We start from the raw sequence: 19,185 nt of genomic DNA on the forward strand, positions 1-19,185 counted from the left end.
TCTGCTGTAGCTCTCTCTTATTTGACTGCTGAATGGAGGAGAAATGTGCTTTACTTCATGAACGTACAGAGAGGATACAGTAGAAAGAGAAAACACTGTAGCGCAACAGAAAGAACCGGAGCATCTGGTGAGTGCTGATGTTGGTCAGAAGCTAATGTCAAACCGGCCGTTGCTCGCTATCCTGCTGCTAATATACAGTGAAGTATATTTTGGCTGTTTGGAGGTCAAACTCACAAGTAACTCAAATAAACTTAATCAAACTCTCAATAACACCAGCTAATTCACTACCTTTTACTGTTTGAACACAGCTAGCTGGGCGTGTTCTAGCGATCAGGCTTCATCAGCTCCGCTCACATTCACATGAAGTCAGAGCCAAGATGGCGACGGCCTTTACCGACCTCTGCGAGCTTCATTCTGACTCTTCAGAAACCCGTGGGTGACGTCACGGAGGCTCTGTCCACCACTTTAAACAGTCGGCTGTGTGAGTATGTGACTCCTGGGGGAAACATATTTGTGATAAAGTCTTAATCGGACGGACAGACGCTGAGACACTCTTTGGCTCCAGCTTCTAAAAAGAGCCTGTTGTCTGTTGTCTGTGCCTGATGATTCATTTGTACGTCAGTTATGAACCAACAATAAAAACTAACTTTTTAAAGTTGCCAGGTTGTGATAAACCCCCCTGACTGGTTGGACCATTCATTTGTAGACTGGAGCTGCTAATGCCCTAGAACTAAATCCTTCAAAATAATAATGTGATCTTATTTAAAGCTGCACACTCAATGATTAACAGCCTTATTTTACCAACCTTATGAGCATTTATAAGTACAGGCTTGATCTGATGGGAATGTATTAATGGACTAACAACATTTATATATAAATGTATCATTATTACAAATTAATCTTATAGGTTAATAATCTGCCAGTGGGATTCGGACCGCCCAAAATGTGTTCTTAGTAATAACCATCATTAAAGCCGTTTGTACAACCGAAAATGAGCCATTTTAGCAGCTCCAGGCGCTCAAGTTGGTACGTCAATCCACAAGATAAAGCATTCTCACATAAGATTAGATATGAGCTTTTTTAATGTTTATCCATTTCATCTTTTATCTTTATCAACTGGCCTGTCATTTTTTTTTGTAAAGTGGGCCCCGGGCGAAAGCAAGTTGAATAGCCCTGTTGTATGTTAGTGATATGGAAGTTATATCTATACAACTATTGGGGAACAGAAACTGATTGTGTTCTCACGTTTTACTTCACCCTTAAGCCTGATATTGTCTCACGCAAGAGATACATAAATACTGCCCGACCGCCGCAGGGCTTCTGAGAAATGTCTACCAGTGTGCAGAGGAAGTGGCATGAAATTTGCGATGAACTGATAATATTCACAGTTGATAGGGATCACAAACCCCGGCCGTGAAGTTAGAACCACCATGTCTCTGATGCTGGGGAGAAGATTGTCGACTCCTGTTAAAGTAGGCCACCAGCCTTCAGCCAGAGATAATCATAACAGCATGACCCTCACATTCATGATTGTTACACCACAGACGAGTGACTCCAGATCCTGCCCGAGCTCGTATCAAGGAGCCGACCGACAAACAAACTTTAAACAGCAGCTAGACTCTCAACAATTTTTCTCCAGAGATGATACCCGACCAGCTGGCGCTCGCAGAAGTCACACCAATAGTTTATTTTCTTTTTTGCCTCCCTGAGAGTTTGTTCAGCTTCCCCCCTTCTCACTCACTGTAGAGCTGCATACCTACCCGGCAGGAATGTGATTGTACTGCAGCTGAGGAGCCGTCAGACTTGTGGCAACAAGCACACACAGTTGATTGCATCACATCCGAGTGAGTTATCTGAGTGAGTCTGAGGGTGTGTGTGAGGGTTTTTTTTTTTTTTTTTTTTTCTTTTCCTTCCATTTAACATGTTAAGTCAGATCAGGAAGTGTGATGCTGTGACAGTAAGAAAAGGACGCGGGCACACAATGGCACTATGTCTGCTTCTTGGCCTGGTAGCATGAGAGGCCCCCGAGCGAAGACCCCTCTTCTTCTTCTTCTTCTGCTGCTGCTCAACGCTCTGACCGGCACAGGTAAGACTGGAAGATTAGTTTGTTTAAGACACAGCAGAGCTTTTCACTCTCCTGCCTCCTCCCTGTTTTCTCTTTTGTCCTTCGGTTTACCTTTTTTTTTGACTTTGTGAATGGGAGTGCAACTTCTCGATTGGAAGTAAAGGGCGTTTATTTACCATACTGGGAATTCTTAAGAACTTTTGTCTGTTTAAAATGGATTCATTAACACCCCAGACGCTGCTGATAGATTTAATGGCATGACTTGAGGACTAAAGTACTAAAATGAGTGTTCCAGTTTGGTCTTGTCTCCCTTAAATCCACTTTTTGTCTAAACTATGACCCTTTTAGAAACTTTATTCCTCAAATTGAACTCTCAGCGAACACAGATACCGCCGTAGTCTATTAGTATTCTATAATCTGACATTTCTCGTTTGTGTATAAATTGTTTCTCAAGCAAAGGAGACATTTTCCTCATCGTGACGAAGCGCTGTCGGGAACAAATTGCACAACATGTGTCGAATCATCTCCACCTACTCCCCGTTGTCCAATAGGTGAATTTTGCAACAGTTTGTGCTTTTCTTGCAACAACGGCTTGAAATCATGCTCACGGAAGTCTTGATTTCCTGTATGATCTGACTCTGACAGTTGTTCTGCTCTGCTGCACATGCTGTTTTAGAAACCAGGCTCACAAGATCCCTGCAGAACTAACTGTCCTCATTCACGTTGTGGGTTTCACTTTGACTGTGAAGGCGTATTCCTCCCCCCTCCCGCACTTTTCAACAAATCGTGACAGTGACATGATGTAAAGTAATGAGAGCTTTTGAATTGCAGTGCTATGTCAAGATGGAGAAGAAGAAACAGATGAGGCAGGTGACCAAGATGAGGCAGGTGAGCAAGAGGCGACAGCTGTCCCAGACGATGCGGTAGAGGATGGGGAGATACTACCATCAGGTGAGACGTGAACGATAAACTCGGTTCACTATGTGGCCAACAGTAGGTTGACAGGTGTTCATGGTTTGGGATAAATCTGTCCTATTTAAAATCATTTTATTTTTCCTTTACTTCACCAAGTAAAAGGTCTCATTAATTTGGTTTTGTTTATATTTTATTTTGAAAGGGACAATGTAGATTAATAATAAACATTGACTCAGATGCACCTGATGATGATGATGATGATGATGATGATGATGATATCAGGCATCCTAGAATATTAAAAACATCTGCAATACAGTAACATAACATCTGTACAGTTACTTAAAGGATCAGTGCTCCCAAAAAATTGGAAATTCAGTTATTATCTGCTCCCCCGCATGTTGATAAAAAGATGCAGTTTCATAGTCCACAAAACAGTTCTGGAGCTTCACAGCCGAACAGCGGTGCAGCGTTCTTACGATGCAGCTGAAGTACATCAGAGCCTAAAACATGACAAAAACAACCTCCATGAAACTTAAAATTAGCTCCACAGAGCCATAAAGCTCCTGACTCCTTTAAAGCCAAAATCTCCACTGTAGCTGCAGAGCTAAAAGTGTTTGAACGCACCCCGTCTGAAGTGGGTGCACAAGCTCGACTGCACGTTGAGGATGTAAGTAACATCTTTAAATCCATTTGGGATCTGGTTACGTTACAAAACATCTTCATCTACTCTAGACACTAAGAAAAATGCTGCAACACTGTTTTGCTGTGAAGCTCCAGAAATACGTTGTGGACTACAAAACTTCACCAGCTTTTCCAGTCGGCATGAGAGCGAGTAGATAATGACTGAAATTTTCATTTTTGAGTGAGCGTATTCCTTCAAGTATAGTTTTTAGGTAGTTGTGCTTCTATTGAGAGGAAATATTGTTCTTTTTACTGACTAACTACTAACTACAACTATTTTACAGTAACCAGTTACTTTTCAGATTAAACTTTAACATAAAAAAAAAAAACTTAACTTAACTTATTAAACACGATGGATTCTTAAGGTGGTCCTGTCATTAATCGCTAACCCTTTTTAGCTTGTTTACAAAAACGTCTGTACAGCTGTGGCTCTCTGTCACAATTTATATATAAGTTTTTTGCATTTCTCTAAATGAATAATAAAAATATTAACTTTATTTGTATAGCACTTTTAAAAACAGTGAGTTTACAAAGTTCTTTGACAAAACAAAGCAAGAATACAATTAAAAATACAAAGGACAATCAAAATAAATTGCATGGAATAGTTGAAGTAACAGAGGCGATGGTGCAAAGTAATGAAGTAGGTGAAATAATAGAAATGGAATAAATAAAATAGATAAAATAAGTTGAACAGATCAAACTCAAGACAGTTGGAGTAAAGATAAACATATCATCATAACATCACATTGGGTGTCATATTGAACTTATATTATACATAAAAAATCCTCAAAAGATTAATGAAAAGTGCAAAAATTCAATAAATTCGATGCTTTTTTAGGGGCCGAGCTGGGAAAAATTCACTAGTACAGCAGCGCACAGAAATTCCTGACCTATTTAAAGTGAAGAGAGGGCACTTCACCACGTTTTGTTCACTAGAAGGGCAAATCAGAGGGCAAATTTATTTTTCTTTGTTTCTCACTGTTCGTATCGCGACTCCTTCAGATCCTTTGGAGCGGCCCAACTCTGGACAGAACAATCAGAGCTGATAAAGTGGTTTAAAGTAGATCCACCTCAACCAGTAAAAAAGCCTTTTCACATTATTGCTCCAGTATTAACAATCTATTAATGTCACATGTATTAACATATCAATCACAGGTTTAATTGTTCTCCAGAAATAGTTTATTGTGTTGATAATACATGTTGGTACTTATACTAATGTGAAGCATCTGAGTACTTCTTCCACCTCTGGACCTTGGTTCCCTCTATGAGACTAAACTTGTTTAGCCTTAAAGTTTTGTACTATTTCCCTCGTGATCTTGTTAAAAAGTCTTGCTTGTATGTATTTCTGTCATGCCTGAACCTTATAATATACCAACTTATACATACTTTTGGCCCTGTACGATCTCTGTTTGTAGAGCCGCCCCCAACAGGTGCGCAGACCAGCTCATCGCCAGAACCAGCCCTCATTGAGACAAACCCCACAGGTTGGTCTGCAACACCTACATGTCACATCTTAGCAGGATGTTGTTGAAAGAAAAAAATTCAGGACATTAATCAGCACTTAATGAAAGATTTCAGAAAAAAAAACAACCTCTAATCTTTCGTCTATTGTTGTTTCCAGATGGAACACCACAATATGACATAGGCTCAGGCTCAGGCTCAGGAGAACTCCCCCCGGATGGTATGTCAGACCAATCATTACCCAATCATACTGAATTGAAATCATTTACTTTCTTCTATTAACCACATGACAAGAGAATAGGAACAAAAAATGCAGTAAGACCGATTTATTACACGAGTGACAAATCTAAAGAGTGATGACTTTGCTTCTGCTGATGAACCCCAATTTTAATGAGTCTAATCTCCACACATGCAGGAGTTCCTGAAGAAGAGGGTTTGAGTCCCATCATCATCCTCATCCCTGTGGTGCTGGTGGTGGTGATCATCGGAATGATCGTGTGCGGCATCTTCATCAACCGCAGGTGGAACAGCAAAGCGAAGTGTCAAGGTATGTCCATCACAAGAGGGAACACTTCTAATGTTTGGTTCACCCACAATCACAAAAAAAAAAAAAACAACCAGAAAGCAGAAAACATTCATGTTATTAATATTTCACACTCATCCCCGGTGGACAAAGTAGAGGTTCTGGTGAATGAGAGGAAATCCAGGCCAGAACTAAGAACATTTACTTTTTTCTGGTTTTCTGAGAGCACTTGGCAATTTTTTTCTCCAATTTCTCTCACACAGAACAACCAGTCATCTCTTTTCCCTCTTTTCATTGAAAGACAGCGGTTGAAATATTTTCCACCAAAAATAAAGATCCTATTTATAAGAACAGTTGATTTTTTGTCAAGCGTCTTGATGAGTTTTGCGTTTTTGGATGAGTTGGGAATGAGACTCAAAAATCTACTTTTCTTGCAAACAGGGCCTCTAAACAGTGAAATCTGTGTATTATCTTTTCATTCATTCATTCATTCATTCATTCAACCTTTATTTAAATCTCAGTGGTCATTGAGGTGTGCCTCCATTTTTAAGATGATGTCAAGATTCCACTTAAAGGTGCAATATGTAAGAATTTTGGTTGAAAACATCAAACATTTGCCCCAAACTATCAAGAGAATGTGAACGAATATCTGTAAATAATGAATTTACAGATATTATGACATCCGTGTATTGTGTTGCAGATACTGAAGCTAGCATGCTAACCGGCTAGCCACAGCTCCCGTCCTGGTTCAAAGCTAACTGAGCTAACTAGCAACCGGCGGCTAGGTGGCACAGTTGACGGCGGTTTGCAGGTCGCTCTGGTTATATGCTGCCCCCTATTTGTTTTGAGTATGAATTCAACAGGTGGAGAATTCTTACATCTTGCACTTTTAAAACAGATCAGAAACAAATAAAACCAACAAACGAACAACAACAGATCACAGTTAAAGACAGTTATATTAGAGATGAGAGTAAGTTTGGGCTCTGAAACCTCAAATTCGACTAACAACTATCATAAAAGTTTCAAATTAAAGTCTGAAAACTTGACATGTAATTCTCCCATCATCCGTGTCGCTTGATCTTTTCTCACAGAGCTAAGCAAAGAGGATCCATATCTGGACGGGTCCAGTACGGAGAAGGTGCCGATGTAAGTATTGAGAATTAAAATATGTTTTCCTGCAGCTCCTAATCTTGAGGACTGTTGGTGGTGGTGTGAAAGTGGTGAAAAACATTTACAGGATCATATCAGCTCAGCTTGAGATGAGACTCAGCAATCATTCATTCATTAAAGGCACCAGTTGTTTTTTTTCAAAAAAATGTTGAGTGCACTAATAAGAAAAAAAACTGAATAGGTGCAAAAACCAGCTCTTTTTTTTCAGGAAGCTACATCTCGTTGCTTTAATGGTTAACTCTATGTAAGAATTCTTGGTCAGTGTGTAATTTCCTGTTTGAAAAACACGACCTTTGTGCAACAGGAAGTTTTGGATTTCGTATGCGTACAAGAACGAGAGCTATGTTAAAGTCATATCTTGTGGGTAGATATCTTTGTACAGCGGTGTTTTTTTCTTTGCTATGCAGAAAGCTCTACAGAGTTAAACATTTTGCATACCTGTGGACCGACGTGTATGCAGGAGGCGACCAAGGGCCGACAAAATCTTTAATCAGGTTATCTTACAAGTCAGTAAAGGAGACCATCTTAGATCAAAATGCCGCCACAACGTTACTGAACGTTACACACTCTTGAATCAGAGAGTCCAATATGAAGGCTGACCACATGGCACTGTGGGCCCACAAGAAAACAAACACTATATCATTTTTTAAAACATCATGTAAAGAAAAAAACGTTGTATATCAATCAAAATGTGCACATATCACAACAGAAATAGGACAAAAATACAAATATAATAATACAAAAGTTGGTCTTCTATAACTTGTCCTTAAACGACAAAGAAAGGACACAGGATTAGAGAAATAATACATGCAAATCTGGGCTATGACGTAGCTGAGCACAGTTTGAGTTAATGTTGAAGACAGGCGTTTGTAAAAAACAGTAGTTAATCTGTAAACCAGGAGGTCTCGGGAGCACAGAGTGGGTGCTGTTCTCGGGAGTCAGGGGGGAAGAAAAACGCCTAAACGTCAAAACTGAACAAAAATAAAAACCGTCGTCACAAACAGAGCGTTTTTTCACGTCGGCTATGTTTATCAATCAGAGCATTCAGCATGGGAAATGGATGTAGGAACAGCTGTGTCATTATTCTTTTTTTTGCAGAACCCTCCTTCTCATTTCCCCTCTGTTTGTGGATTGCTACAATGAAGAGGGGGAAATGGAAGCAGCGCCGAGAGTTTCATTTACAACTAACTCCAGCAGAAACGCCGACTTACCTGTGGGGCTTACAGCGATCACAGTATTGCCACAGCACAACGTATAACCTTTTTTGATTTTGAAGAAAGTCCCAAAATGAATCCAAAAAAGGCCAATAGTGATTTAAAAGTGACCTTAAACGGAGAATAATGACAGACTACAGACCATTAAACACCAAAATACATTTATTTACAGATTTTCGTGGTGTCCCTACAGGTCTGCGACATCAAACAAAATCAGTCCTGTTCCAATGTGTTTGTGACAAAGAAACAGGATTCACAAAAATGTCTATAAACTGTCTCACAGTGTCCCCGGTGAAACGTCAACATTCATCATGGAAAGTGCAACAAAGTGTGTGATATAGTAATCATGAACACGTAAAAGTAAAAATAGTGTTGTATTAGCAGCATGTTAGCATCAAACTGATCAGAGACAATAAGAGCGTTAATTAAAAGGTGTCCTGCAATTACAGCCCAAACGAAGGAATTTGTGAAGTAGATATGCCGATGGATGTCTTTAGTTGTTTGTTTTTTGTTCACATAACAGAAAAAAACATTTCTTTAACGTGTCAGTTAAACGGCTTCTGAAACACTCTGTCTCCTCCAGGCCCATGTTTGAAGAAGACGTGCCCTCAGTACTGGAGCTGGAGATGGAGGAGTTGGACCAGTGGATGAAAAAGGACTGTAGGTGTCCTTAAATTAATCTAATGCGACCATTCATCACAGTTATTTTTCTTTATTCACTTTTCTTCTCATGTTGTCGCCTTCTATCTCTTTAGAAATACATATATTCCTTTCATTCACTCTCTTTTTACGCTGTGGTGTGGCAGGAAATTGGAACATTGAGGGCTGCAGGCTTAATTATCGTTGACAACGTGTTACCCAGCGTGCCATTTGTTCTACTGAGGCTGCTCAGTGACTGATGGTCTGTTCTGAGATGAAACTCAGAAGTAAAGTAGAAAAAAGGAAACATTTTTAGCAGCGAGATAAAGTGGGGGAGGTTGTCCAGCAGAGGCCACTGTTGATCTAACTGTTGAGACCGAGCCCAACGTCTGATCTCAGTTTAAAAAACTGTACATGTGTTCAGACTTGAAAATGAGTTTGCCACATTCCTATGACAATAAAAATCAGATTGGTGAGAGCACAGTGAATATATTAGTAATTTCACATGTTTGTTTGTTGGTGTGTTTATCCTAGATGAGGCTGCAGAGGACTCTAAACTTGCATGAATCTATTTCTGGTGAGCAGACTTTACACTCCAATATATTGTTTTGGTTTATGAACAATGCAATGTGTATTCAGATAGCTGTTCTCATAACACTTAAGTAATAATACACCTGGAGATTTGTGATTCCCTTCATTTCTACTCTTGAATGCTGTCTTTAGATATCCGAACAAATATGAGTTCATGAAATAATGTGACTGCATCTCCGTTTTTCCGTGAATTCGTCCTTTAATCTCGTGCCTGTGAACGCCGAGAGTCAATTTGGCGGCGGCCTCCGTGTCACAGCGAGCTGAACCACAAACAATGAATCATTAAGCATTGTTCCTGCAGGTGTCAATACAACCTAATGAACTGTCTTCTCTGTGAATACACTCAAAACAATAATGTGATCATCTGTTTGCCCACAGTGGCATTACAATTAACGTCATGCACACGACACAAGCCACCCAGCGCAGAACGCCAGCCGACTTTAAGCCCTCTCCAAACAGATTCCTTTTCTCTGCCAGCCTCTGTTTGTTTGGATGCACCAGCTGGTTTCAGTATATCTGTGACTGATGAACTGTGACCCCCCCCTCGTCATCACACATAGGCCCGGGCTTGAAAGCACAAACACTCCTCGCATCTGTTAGTGATTACAACAGGCATGCATGGAAGTGTGGCGCAACTTAACCCTGGGATAGTCTCCTTACTGGAAGACTGGCTGGGAAGGCGAGGTCAAGGTCCAATCAACCAACTGTTGACCAACGTCATCTACACACTGCGTTTTCTCAGGATTTTATTTCCAAAGCTGTGCAAGGGTTAGAGGGTGCTTTCATTCAGCACAGAGGCACTCTGTACACACTGGGTTACACAAGAGATCCCAAAACAGGCTTAAATGTAATGTTACTGCTGCTGCTGCTGCTGTTGCTGCTGCGGTTGCACAATGTGATGCCATCTACTGCAGCAGCAGCAGCAGCAGCAGCAGCTGTGCCCTGTTTGTCAGACCTGTGAAACTCCACAGTCAACTTCAACACAACCGTGGATCAAATTAAAGAAGGAATGCATACACAGTGTTGAACAAAAAAGCAAGTTAGGCAACCATTTAACTTTGCGCCGGGAGAGCAGAGTAGATTCACCCTGAGAAGAGAAATGGTGATTTTTTGAAAAGTTTTCTCAGACCGAAAAATCAGGAGAATTGAGAAAATGGCGCCAAACGACAACGCGGCCACAATATCCTCGACAAGAAATGTATTTATCTATCTGCATTTAGAGCTGGGCGAGGCAATGTGCGGCGGATTTGTTCCGAGCTTTTTTTGGTGCTGAGAACAGCTGTCGGCCGCAGCTGGATGCGAGGTGGACGAGAGCAGTGAGAGCGAACGAAAATAGTAAAGTCGTGGGCCGCAAAACCAAAACAATGAGCTGAAAGATGCCAAAGCTCCACGTACAGCCCGAGAGAGGACTGCACATGAGGAACTGTCCTCCGAGGGTTTGCTTTCCACGAGTGAACCTTTATACCCGACAAAGAATCCCTTAGTTAATGAAGTGACCGGTGCAGCTTTAAACATTCAACACGAAAAAAAGTAGCTCAGTATTCACAGAGACGGCAGAAAAAATTTCTCTGTGTGCGTTTTTCATCTGATGACAGTTTTCACGACATTCAATGTTCTGCACGAAAAATGTTTGAAAACCGGGCGAGACCAATGCCGAGGTTACGTGACGGATGATTCGACCAATGCTCCGACGTGAACGCTCATTGATCTGTGTGTGGGACGTTTGTGTGCAGAGTGTATCTCTGCTCAGAGTGCAGTGTTGACAAGTGAAAAGCGAAGGCTGCGTCGTGGCTCGTTTGGTTGTTGGAGCGTGTTCAGGCCCTTGTGGTTCCTTCTTGGTGCCGTGTGACAGACCGATTGACTTTTGTTTGTGCGCAGGCTGATGATGTGCAGGGTTGGTTAGTAACGGACTACATGGAATCGGAGTAACAAATCATAAGTAACTATACTCAGCCCAGATTACATTTGAAAAAGCCTAGTATTATTAATTTAATTGGCCCAAGATCGTCCTCTTTGTCAGTGTTTTGGCAGCAGCAGCAGTTATGGATAATGTAGTTTTTCATTTCCTTTTATTCACATTGAAAAACCTGAATAAACGGAATAAACAAAGCGACCATAAAGGAGAACACAGTTTCATACTGTTTAACTTTTGTTTATTATTTTGTCTCTAGCTTCCTTCTTTTCCTCTGAGAACAGCTCATTTGTTCCGCTTTAGAAAAACACAAACATTTGATATTGCAAATATTAAAGATATGAGTTCCCCAAAAACTACACAGCGGAAAATTCATATTTCTGTGGCTGCGTCTGTTTTGGACTATAAGATGCAATATTTCCAGTGTTTGAGTAACTGTCACTATTGTCTCTCCCCTCACCTGAAACCTGCCTCACTTTACACTGATTCTGGATCAGATCCCAGCTCAGCTCGCCTACTTTTACCTGCAGTAGTCTGTCACAGATCAGAGAGACTCTCTTTGGATTTTCAGAATCTGGTGTGAAGTGCTTTGTTGGCGAGCGAGTGAGAGATTCTGGGAACACGTTTCATTTCTGTAATTGTAACTGAGCTTCAGAGACGCCTGTTGATACGTTGCTTCATGCCTTTTCTGTTGGCCAGTTTTGTACGACATTGCTCAGTGTAATATGCCTTTTTTTTTTTGCGCGTGTCGAGTCAAGCAGCGAAGCATTTTTTCGCAATCACTTTAAAGTACTTACGCGTCTATTCATATTTTACCACACTGAATTCGCACAGAGGTGCTCATTCACCGAGGGTCGTGCAGGAGGCGTGCGGCTGTCCTGCTGGAAATAAACCTTTCAGAGATAATGTGGAGTCATTTTAAAGCTGGAATCATCATTGTACAAATTCACCTGAATTACCATCAGTAAGCTCCGAGGAAATCTGCTGTGAACGTCTTTCCTAAATATGTGAGTGTGAACTAGATCACCACTCTGGACTCTTCTCCCCCAGAGTTCAGAGATGATGGAGGAGTGACCTCTCTGCCTCTGACACTGTCGCCTCTCTCTCTCTCCTGCAGGTTAACAAAGGACGCTCTCCCGGTTGCGCATGGACACAGTCAGCAGTGCACCGTTGCCAACTTGAATATTCTGACCTTTCTACAGTAACGCAGCGACACGTCACGTCACGACACTGAGAGGACACTCACGAGCATATCTCTCGTCACCTTTACAGTCGATTCCTTCCTTTTCTTCCGCATCTCGCTGCTCTTTGATTATGAAAATGATCAGTGCTTCTCTCAAGCGTCGCCTTGTTTTGATTGTATTGTTGTACTCAGCTACATTCACGGCATTTTCTGTCTTTAGTATTAAGTCGAAGACCTTAAAAAACATCTCCCTGCCGCTTCCAAACAACCCCCCCTTTCTGCAGATTCATACTGTCAAAGGGTGTGAGGTGGTTTTAAAGCACATTAGGGCCTCACAGATATCAGTGTTCATGGTCTCTGCTGATGGCCTCACTTCAGCTGAAAGCCTCTTTGTTGTATTACACTATATGACTCCCTCCAGCTGCAGGTTTTGAATGGTGAAATATCCTGTTGAAGATTGTAGGCATGCATGACAGAGCAGGGCCGCTCCTTTCCATTGCCTCTGCAGAGCTGGATGAGGTTTAAAGTATTTTTTATTCAGGCGCTGAAATCCCCGAGTGTGAAATCAGTTGGATTCCATTTCCGAGTCTTTTGATGAATTATCGCCTGTGTCCGAAACAGCTTTTTCTAAAAGCTGCCACTGATAAGATTCCCATCTCACCGTAGATAACGACTCTCTGACTGAGTAGTTTGCGTCTGCAGATGCTCTTCAGATGCTTTGTCTCTCCCGTTTTGGCCCATAAAGCAGGAGTCTGAATCACGCTGATCTAAATGTGAGTGCAACTTTGAACATGTCAGTCAGTATTTCGCAGTATCTTGCACTGTAAATATGAGAATATAGTATACCAAAAGATGGTATTGTCAAAGACAGCCTTTTTGTAAATATTTCATACAAAGCTGTAGTTTTGTTGTTTTGCCGATGAAGCTTTGAATAAAAGTTGAATGAATACAAATTAAGTGCGTGTTATGATGTTTTCAGCGGTGTCGCTCTTAGGATGGTGATTCAGACTGAATGAATCGATCGGATGGATGGATTGCCAAGACACACACACATTCATGGTTTTCCTTTGACAACACAATGAGGCTGACGTTTGTGTTTTTGCATAAAAAGTCTTGGCTTGTTATTCGATGGATTGCCGAGAAATTTGGCATACACTCATGTCTCCCCAAGGATGAATTCATAACCTTGGTGATCCTTTTACTTTTCATCTCGCTCCTTCATCAGGTCCAAATTTGACCTTGGTTTAACACAAAATACCTGAAAAACTAAGCTTTCGCTACTTGCTGTAATGCTGAATGAGGCAAACACGTCACCAGAAAACACCTCACCAGCAGAATCATTGGTTTCACATGGTACAGATAGCCTGCTGTGAACACCTTCATGTGCCAGCGTCACGTTTTTAGAAGTTTTAAGGCCACGATCACACAGAGAGTCGTCGTTATATCAACAGTTGCTTCATCAACGCCTTGGAAAAGCATGTTTTGGGCAACACAGTGTGGTGTGCCGGTGGAGCGGGACTTCTAAAAACCACTGGAAAAAGAGCTCTAACCAGGTGCGGCTTACCATCGGAGAACAATTGTTTTTCCGGCAACAACAAGGTGCATGATAGCCCGGCTTTTTCCATTAATCAGAGGCCGGTCACACTGAGACATATCTCTAGAACCACTGGTTTCCTTTTCTACGGAGCGTCTGGTGTGCCCTACTCTCTTGCTCCTTGTGAAGCTTTTTTTTTTTTTAAAGCAGTTTGAAGAAGTTGAATTGATTTCAACTATTCAATGCAACATGCCGGTGCTGTTTTGCCCTTTCCAAAACACTTACGCAGCATTCTTTGTGTTACCGGGGCCTTACACATGATGGCCGGTTGTGCACAGGGCCCGATTCCACAGGTGCCCCACGCTGTTTCACCCTAAACAGGCATTTCTGAGGCGTTTTTGAAGCGGCCACACCTGCAGCGAGGAGTCTTGATGTGACTGTGACCAAAACACACCAAATTCAGATGAACAACGTGGTTAACATTTCACCTGCTTTACAGCAACATATTGATAGCATGTTAATGTCAGCGTTTAGCTCGAAGCATCGCTGATCGTTGCCCTCACAGAGCCGCTGACCTGACTGTACACTCATAATCTTGTTGAGTTTGATGTCTCGTGTGTATCAAACAATCAATTCTTAAAAGTGATTAAAGATCTTATGTATGTGATTAAGGGGATGGATGGAATATTGTGTTTGATCCCCTGTAACTAAGAATTTCTAAGAGCGTCTTCATGAACGTCTCTTTTTCTGTTATTGACTTACTGATTTCCCCGCACGTCAAAACAAACCATGTAAAGTTACACTGACAACAAGACGTGATGACCATCATTAATAAACAGTAACTTTATAGTTAAATAAAGTAGTGATTTCTCTCTTAACAAACACTGAAACGCTTTGTAAACCATTAATCACGCAGTCGTAAAGGTTTAGAAACATCAGTTGCAGCTTCATAATAAACAACAACTTGTAACAGTAAGTTAATCATTAACTAAACTTTGATCAACTCCACATTTGCCATGTATGAACGCTGTTATGGAGCGTCTGATTTTGTGTGTCTGTCACAGGTCACCCTCTGCCTCAGACTGTAAACCCACTGATGACTTCCTCTTTGAGCTCAGTACGTCTGATGGAATTCAAAGCAGAAAAAGGTCTGAGGGAGCAAGGACGGACGATCCATACAAACCAATGAATACAAATGAGAAATGAGACTCTCAGTCCATTTTCTCCTCCTTTTCTCTCCCTCTTCCTTTCATTAGATTTCCAGACGGCGGCTCTGTCTGTCACCGCACAGTGTCTGGCTGTCTGGCTGCTCAGACGCTGATGACGGAACAGTGACATTTTTATGATCAACAACCAGCGACTGTCAGGAAATATAGAGTTACTGCTTACACGGGTTTATCAAGCCTGTCTTTTGTTTCGGAGCCTCATGCTTAAAGGCTTGTTTGTGATGTTTATATGCTATTTCAAATCGAGTCTTATATGATTTGATCTTTTCTCACCTTAATTCTTATTGATTATGCTTAAAGGGGCTGTGATTAGATGTCAAAGCGAGTTTGCAAGTGAGTTTGATACTGCTCAGCCCGTGAAATCATGACATATCATGCTTACATTACATGTTTATGACCACACTTTCATATCAGGCGCCGGAGGGTGGAGTCAAAGACGAGAAGGCACGCTGACCGCACCTCGAGACGGTGTTTCAACATTTGTAAGTGTGAAACCACTTGAGAAACCAGAGCATTTCAACATTCAGAGAGGTGACACCCCAGGACAATTTCCCAGCCATGTTAGTGGCAACAGAGAACAGATACGTTTAACGAGACCTCATCTGGAAGTCATCTGCTGCGCGACCAAAGCAGGTGTTAAAAGCCGAAACGCGATCTTTCACTAACACTAACCAAGTGGTTTTTGTGCCTTGAACTAACCAATTCATAAGCACACGGTTGTCATAACGTAAATTCAAAAATTTAACCAAAGAGACATAAAGTTTCTAGGTATTCTTAATTTGCAGAAATGCACATTGCCAACATTTATTCTGGCGATTGGTTTGCCAATATTAGGACTCAAATTGGAGCTATTGCGGCCTCTGCAGCTTCAGTTTGAACCATTTTTATTAGAGTTGTCTCTCACAAGTCCCATTCACTGGATGAAAACGCAACACTAAATTCATTCTATCCAACTCGGCCTTTTTACCTTATTGTCACACATCAAGACATCATTTAGAGCTCCACAGTTATGGAAGTCATTGAGTAAGGTACTGAAACTGTTAATCTCTCTGCCAGCTTCAAGGACACGGGTAAAAATATTTGAACCTTATGGTATGATGCTTCTGATGATTGTAAAATTCTTGTTTTTCTAGGTTTGTTTTTATGTATTTCTACCTCTTTCTTTTCTTTTCTTTTCTTTTCTTTTGTTGTACTACTGTTTATGCCTTCTTGTTTTTTGTATATAGTTTTTCTGATATGTATTTTTTTTTTGCTTGTTTGTTTGTTTCATTATAAGTGAATATCTATGCAATTCCTTTTATTTTTTTAATTAAAGGGAGAAATCTGGGTAAGTCTTTTATAAAGTTTTTTTTAAGATCCTCGTTATTGTGCAAACTAAAATGACTCCAATTCTCTTTCAGGGTTACTCAGTGAGATCTTCCTTGGTCTTTGCAGTCGGGCCCTGAGGCTGTGAATTGACCTGTACGATGAGTCAAGTCCGGCTGAATCAGAACCGTCTCTTAAATCTCTTCTTAAAACACATTTTGCCAGAAAGTTACCTGACCTTTGAGGGTTTCTTTGCGATCCTTTAGTTTGAACAGAGCTGAAATTCTTTGTCCATTAATTTGCAAACCTTTTTGAGATGCAACCCCTCGCAAAGAAACATCCTTCACTCACAACATCACAACCAAGTGTCATATTTGCGAAAGAAGAGGTTTCTTTGTGCGCGCACCGACTCTCGCGAGCAAAAATCTCAAGGGAAATGACATCACCGGCACAGGCACTGTAGTGTAACAGCTATTCCCCAGTCTGAAATATGTTGTTTTACCTTTTATCTCCACAACCATTTTGGGATCCCTGGAAATAACTTCCCAGTTTGAGAACCAATGGATTAGTCGATGGACAGATTTCTTACATGTCCTTATTTCTGTGAAGATGTCAGCGGTATCCTCTTTACTGTATGTCTGTGGCATGGCAACACCGTGAATGAGAGTTCTTCCGCAGCGTGTTCTCCAAGGATTTAAAATAAATGAATGAATGAACACAAATGCAAACAAAATATTACCTCACTGAGAAAGTATAAATACTGTAAATCCCCGCTGCCACCCTGAGCTGCTGCACAGCAGCTGGTGTGGGTTTTTTCTCAGGTGACATTGTTTACACTGTGCCAAATTCTGGCTAAACAGGTTTATATGTAAATAAAACATGACTCAGACTCATGTATTGACTGAGAAGCATGAGCATATGAATCGTTTCAGCTGTCCAAGAGGAAAAAGTTGTCTCACACCAGGTGTGGTGTATTTACTGTGCCATTCGAGGACGGGCCGTGTTGATGCTTTTGATTAAAGGCATGTCTGTCACAGTGAACAGAAATGTGATGTAAAAAGCCTGGAGGACACGTTCATAACATCGCATTTCCTGCGACCCGTCACCCCGAATTTTCCGAGCTTTGTAGACTGAATCACTGTCTACCCAGCAGGCACTGTTGCAGCCTGTCACACTCTATCAGCTCCATTTCACAGCCGTGTTTGTTTGCCTTCAAGAGCTGTGATGCTACGGAGCATCGTCCGTCTGTCGCAATCTTCACATTCACTCGATCTTGGGCAATCTCTGAGTGTGTGCGCGCGTGTGTGTGTGTGTGTGAGAGAGAGAGTGTGTCATTACAGGAGACTTCACAAAAATTTTGAGTGTGGTCCTTTGTTGAGTCGTGATGAGCAAATTTAAACCGTGTGAAACTTTTCCACTGCCTCTTATGAAAGGCTGCCTCTTGCGCCACTTGGATAACATTTGATTAAACTTTAACACACACAACAACAGGGCTGGAGCTACTATTGAAGACACAGAGGTCGCGTCCTCTGTGTTTCTCCCCCGTGAATCTGAGAAATCTGAAACATATGGTCTACGTTTTGTCATCAAAAGGTCCAAATGATGGGATTCTCAACCTTTTCATGAGCAAAAACAGCCAAAAAGGACTCGGCTGACTCTTTATCTTTGCAGTCGTTTATTTCAACCTTCAGAATTTCCAGTAAAGCTTAATTAACTCTCTTTTGATAATAACAAATCTTTTTATTCAAATCTTATTTCTTTCCTGGCTGCTGTGGTCCCTTGTTTTCCAACTGTCCTACCTTAGAAAATCTTTGTGAATCATGTGTGAAAGGTAACTGCGCGTAACATTTGAACATTAAGGTTACCTTGACCTTGGCATCCATTACCTGACACATTCTATCCGCGCAAGCTAATGTCAGAGCAATAATGAGAAAACATCCTGGATCCTCTTCCGAGCAGAGACTCATCCTCCAACCAAGTTTCATGGAGAGCTCTTCAGTGGTTTTTGTGAAATCCTGCAGACAAACCAACCAGCATAACGTCCTTGGTGGAGGTGATTATTTGATTTCAAAAAGGTAAAGCAAAGAAACAATCAGTCATGGATGAAATAACATGAACATGGTTCATTTTTGACCCATGTTGTGTCATAGCTTGTGCAGAAAAGGGTTAAAGGGTCAGCAACATTATGCTCATAATACATGATTCCATTCAACTGTTTTCCTTTTGAGCATGTAATTCCTATGGGAGAGGTCCGTAGAAGAAATCAGAACGCCTCTGTTGCACGAAATATATGTTTTTCATTTCAGGTGTGAGAAAGAAAACTAGTCCAGACATTATTTTCGGAGGTCATAAGGCAACAAGACAGGCAGCCACGTTTTTAGACAAGCATGTAGGAAAACTGTGGGAACTGTTTATTTCTGAACACTAGAAAACAAAAAAGATTAAAAAAACCCAAACTGAGTGATGAATCACATCAAAAGCAAACATCTGCATTTATCATAGATTTTCCAGATGATTTTCAGGTCCCTTCAAAGTGATCTGTGTGTGTGTGTTTGTGGAATTATTGAGATTCGATCTCAGTATCTCTAAAATCCAGCTGGCTACGGCCCGGACACAAACACACGCAACACTCAGGATTATCCGGTACATTTTGGTGTTTGGCTTCACAAAACAACCAAAGCAACACATCGAGGAAAAACTCCAGCCTTGAGTCAAGATTTTCTGCGAGGAGCCGCTTCCAGGAGCAGCTTCCATGAAAGCAAACGG

General features: G+C 41.2%; 1 protein-coding gene across 2 annotated transcripts; it reads left to right on the forward strand.

Moving 5' to 3' along the window:
• Positions 1 to 1,797: 1,797 nt before the first annotated feature.
• Positions 1,798 to 13,311, forward strand: tmem154 (transmembrane protein 154). 2 transcript variants are annotated; one of them, XM_030414461.1, is made up of 9 exons: positions 1,798 to 2,086; positions 2,897 to 3,016; positions 5,077 to 5,145; positions 5,283 to 5,342; positions 5,538 to 5,669; positions 6,737 to 6,791; positions 8,613 to 8,689; positions 9,203 to 9,245; positions 12,289 to 13,311. In XM_030414461.1, exons 1-8 carry the CDS (start codon positions 1,990 to 1,992, stop codon positions 9,232 to 9,234), a joined length of 642 nt encoding a protein of 213 aa, XP_030270321.1. In that variant the 5' UTR covers positions 1,798 to 1,989; the 3' UTR covers positions 9,235 to 9,245; positions 12,289 to 13,311. The 2 variants fall into 2 exon arrangements, with proteins under 2 accessions (XP_030270321.1, XP_030270410.1); XM_030414550.1 differs by lacking the exon at positions 9,203 to 9,245.
• The last annotated feature ends 5,874 nt before the right edge of the window (positions 13,312 to 19,185 follow it).

Source organism: Sparus aurata, chromosome 1 (assembly GCF_900880675.1).
Source record: "Sparus aurata chromosome 1, fSpaAur1.1, whole genome shotgun sequence".
Taxonomy (NCBI): domain Eukaryota; kingdom Metazoa; phylum Chordata; class Actinopteri; order Spariformes; family Sparidae; genus Sparus; species Sparus aurata.